At 37.2% G+C, this 2,914-nt stretch overlaps 1 protein-coding gene across 1 annotated transcript; it reads left to right on the forward strand.

Moving 5' to 3' along the window:
• The first annotated feature begins 1,077 nt into the window (after positions 1–1,077).
• On the forward strand, positions 1,078–2,004 carry LOC123944558 (olfactory receptor 4N4C). Its single transcript, XM_046009766.1, has one exon. It carries the CDS (start codon positions 1,078–1,080, stop codon positions 2,002–2,004), a length of 927 nt encoding a protein of 308 aa, XP_045865722.1.
• Positions 2,005–2,914: the final 910 nt, after the last annotated feature.

A 2,914-nucleotide genomic window follows, 5' to 3' on the forward strand; every position in this document is an offset into this window, starting at 1 on the left:
CCACTGAGTGCAGAGTCTGATGCAAAGCTTAATCTCATGACCCTGAGATCATGTCTGGAGCGGAAACCAAGAGTCAGAAGCTTTACTGACTGTGCCACCCAGGTGCCCCTGTGAAATATTGTTTTAAATAACTAATATTTTGCTTTAATTCAAAAGTCTTCAAACTTTTTAAGTTTTTCATTTCAGCAATAAAGAACATGCACAAGCAATATTTACATTTTATTTGTATATATTACTTTCAATCACACCATGATTCTATGTAAAGTATAAAAATTTCAAAAATAGAACTTCAAAGAATGGGATATAATAATATATGTATAGAATTTCTATTATTATTATTTTCATGCCACTAAATTATGCATGTTGAGTGACCACATTCCCAATTTAAAGGCCACTGTACAGATAAGCCTCAGATCTTAATTTCTCCAGAATGACCAGAATTTTATATTTAATTTAGACCACATAAATGGGTTGATATCCTACAGAGGAAAAGGAAATATTTCAAATAAGCAGGATTTTTTTTAAGTCATCATTCCTAAGGTATAATTTGCATATAGTAAATGTAACAATTTCTCGATAGTTTAGTAAATTTTGTGAAAGAACAGACACTTGTAACCATTATTGTCAAGATATGGAACATTTCTGTCACCTTAAAAAACTTGGCCATTTCTCTTTGCTTTTTTTTCCCCCCCAATCTCCACCTCAACTACCATTCAAATAAAAACTTAAAGAACTTGATAATTGAATTTAAGTTTTTTCTCAGTTAGAGACATTTTCTTTTGCCTCATGCAAATCATAAACAAGTCCAGGGCAGGGGCATTTCATAGTCCCATGTGAGAGCACAATTAAATAGAAGCACAGAACTGAAGGAGTAGAAGATTGTGGCTTCAAACCAGGGTGTTGGCAGATAGAAATATAGAAGAACAATGGGTAGAAAAGATTTCTTAGGTTGTGGGGAAGTGATGGTGTAACAGATGTGGCACATGCTGTTTTAGTTTGAAAAGAACTGTGATTGTGATCTAGACACAAGAGATGGAGATAAACTCTGTACTTCCTGGTTTTCTGTAGGCAGAGGAGATGGAAAATGACAACAGCACAGTGGTGAAAGAATTCATCCTTCTTGGTCTGACACAGTCTCGAGATATTCAGCTCCTGGTCTTTGTGCTAATTTTAATTTTCTATCTCATCATCCTTCCTGGAAATTTCCTCATCATCCTCACCATCAGATCAGACCCTGGACTCACAGCTCCCCTCTACTTCTTTCTGGGTAACTTGGCCTTCCTGGATGCATCCTATTCCTTCATTGTAGCTCCCAGGATGCTGGTGGACTTTGTTTCTGAGAAAAAAGTAATCTCCTACAGGGGTTGCATCACTCAGCTCTTTTTCTTGCACTTCCTTGGAGGAGGGGAAGGATTACTCCTTGTTGTGATGGCCTTTGACCGCTACATTGCTATCTGTCGGCCTTTACACTATTCAACTGTCATGAACCCTAGAGCCTGCTATGCCTTTCTGTTGACTCTGTGGCTTGGAGGCTTCATCCACTCCATTATCCAGGTGGCCCTCATCCTCCGCTTGCCCTTCTGTGGCCCAAACCAACTGGATAACTTCTTCTGTGATGTGCCACAAGTCATCAAGCTGGCCTGCACAGACACTTTTGTGGTGGAACTTCTGATGGTCTTCAACAGTGGTCTGATGACCCTCCTGTGCTTCCTGGGGCTTTTATCTTCCTATGCAGTCATCCTCTGTCATATACGTGGGTCTACTTCTGAAGGGAAGAGCAGAGCACTGTCCACATGCACCACTCATGTCATTATTATACTTCTTATGTTTGGACCTGCTATCTTCATCTACACTCGCCCATTCAGGGCCTTGCCAGCTGACAAGGTAGTTTCCTTCTTCCATACTGTGATCTTTCCATTAATGAATCCTATGATTTATACCCTTCGCAACCAGGAAGTGAAAACTTCCATGAGGAGGTTATTGAGTCGGCATGTGGTCTGCTGAATGGATTTTATAACAGAAAGTAAGGAAGAGGAAATTCTTGCTGTAAATCATACATTCATTTAATAAATAGTGTTTTTCACTGAGTATCTCTTATTTGTCAGGTAGTTTTGTAGGCAATGAAGGAGGGTTATGCATAATTAGAGAATAAACTTGGTATGCTTAAATGATACGAAAGAAATACCTGAGTGTTTCTCAGTTGGAGTATGATGAATAATTGTGAGACTTAGGGGATAAATATATGTTACTGTAAGGATCAAATCACTAAGGTCTTTTAGGTGAGATAAGGAGTTTTATTCTAATTACTGTAAGAATACATGTTAATATTTTAAGCAGGAGAGTTACTCATCCACAATTTTTTCTTTTAAGGTTTAGAGCAACTTCAAGATTCTGGGCAGAAATCAGTAAGCTGTAAAACACCATCAAGAGACAAATGTTATTCTGAAGACCTTTTTGAAAAAAAGCCCCTCTCTCCATATATATATTGTGTATATATATACACGCACACACACATACACACACACACACACACACACACACACACATACACATATATATATATAAATTGATAGGTATATTCCTCCCCCACCCCAGTTTGGTAAATGGGAAAAATGTCGTTAAATTATTTCATTTGATTTTTTTCAGAGCTTTGTGATTATTATTAATGGGTGTTTACAAATCCTCCCTGTATGCTAAACCTTGCCCTCAATTGATTTCATTCATTACCATAATGATAGTTATTTGGTACTATAGACTCTTAGAGATTACATAAACTACTGTAGTTATTTTAAATATAATGGGGTTTAGTGTGGGAAATTAGATACTTATAAAATCTTTTTAGGGATAGAAGATTTTTTTTTTTTTTTGCTGGGCATCCAGATATGACTGCCAGTAAAACAGTAGAAAACTAATG

This window comes from Meles meles, chromosome 6 (assembly GCF_922984935.1).
Source record: "Meles meles chromosome 6, mMelMel3.1 paternal haplotype, whole genome shotgun sequence".
NCBI lineage: Eukaryota > Metazoa > Chordata > Mammalia > Carnivora > Mustelidae > Meles > Meles meles.

Excerpts from the sequence above, each read along its gene's own strand:
- LOC123944558 (XM_046009766.1), top strand. The coding sequence starts at position 1,078 with ATGGAAAATGACAACAGCACAGTGGTGAAAGAATTCATCCTTCTTGGT.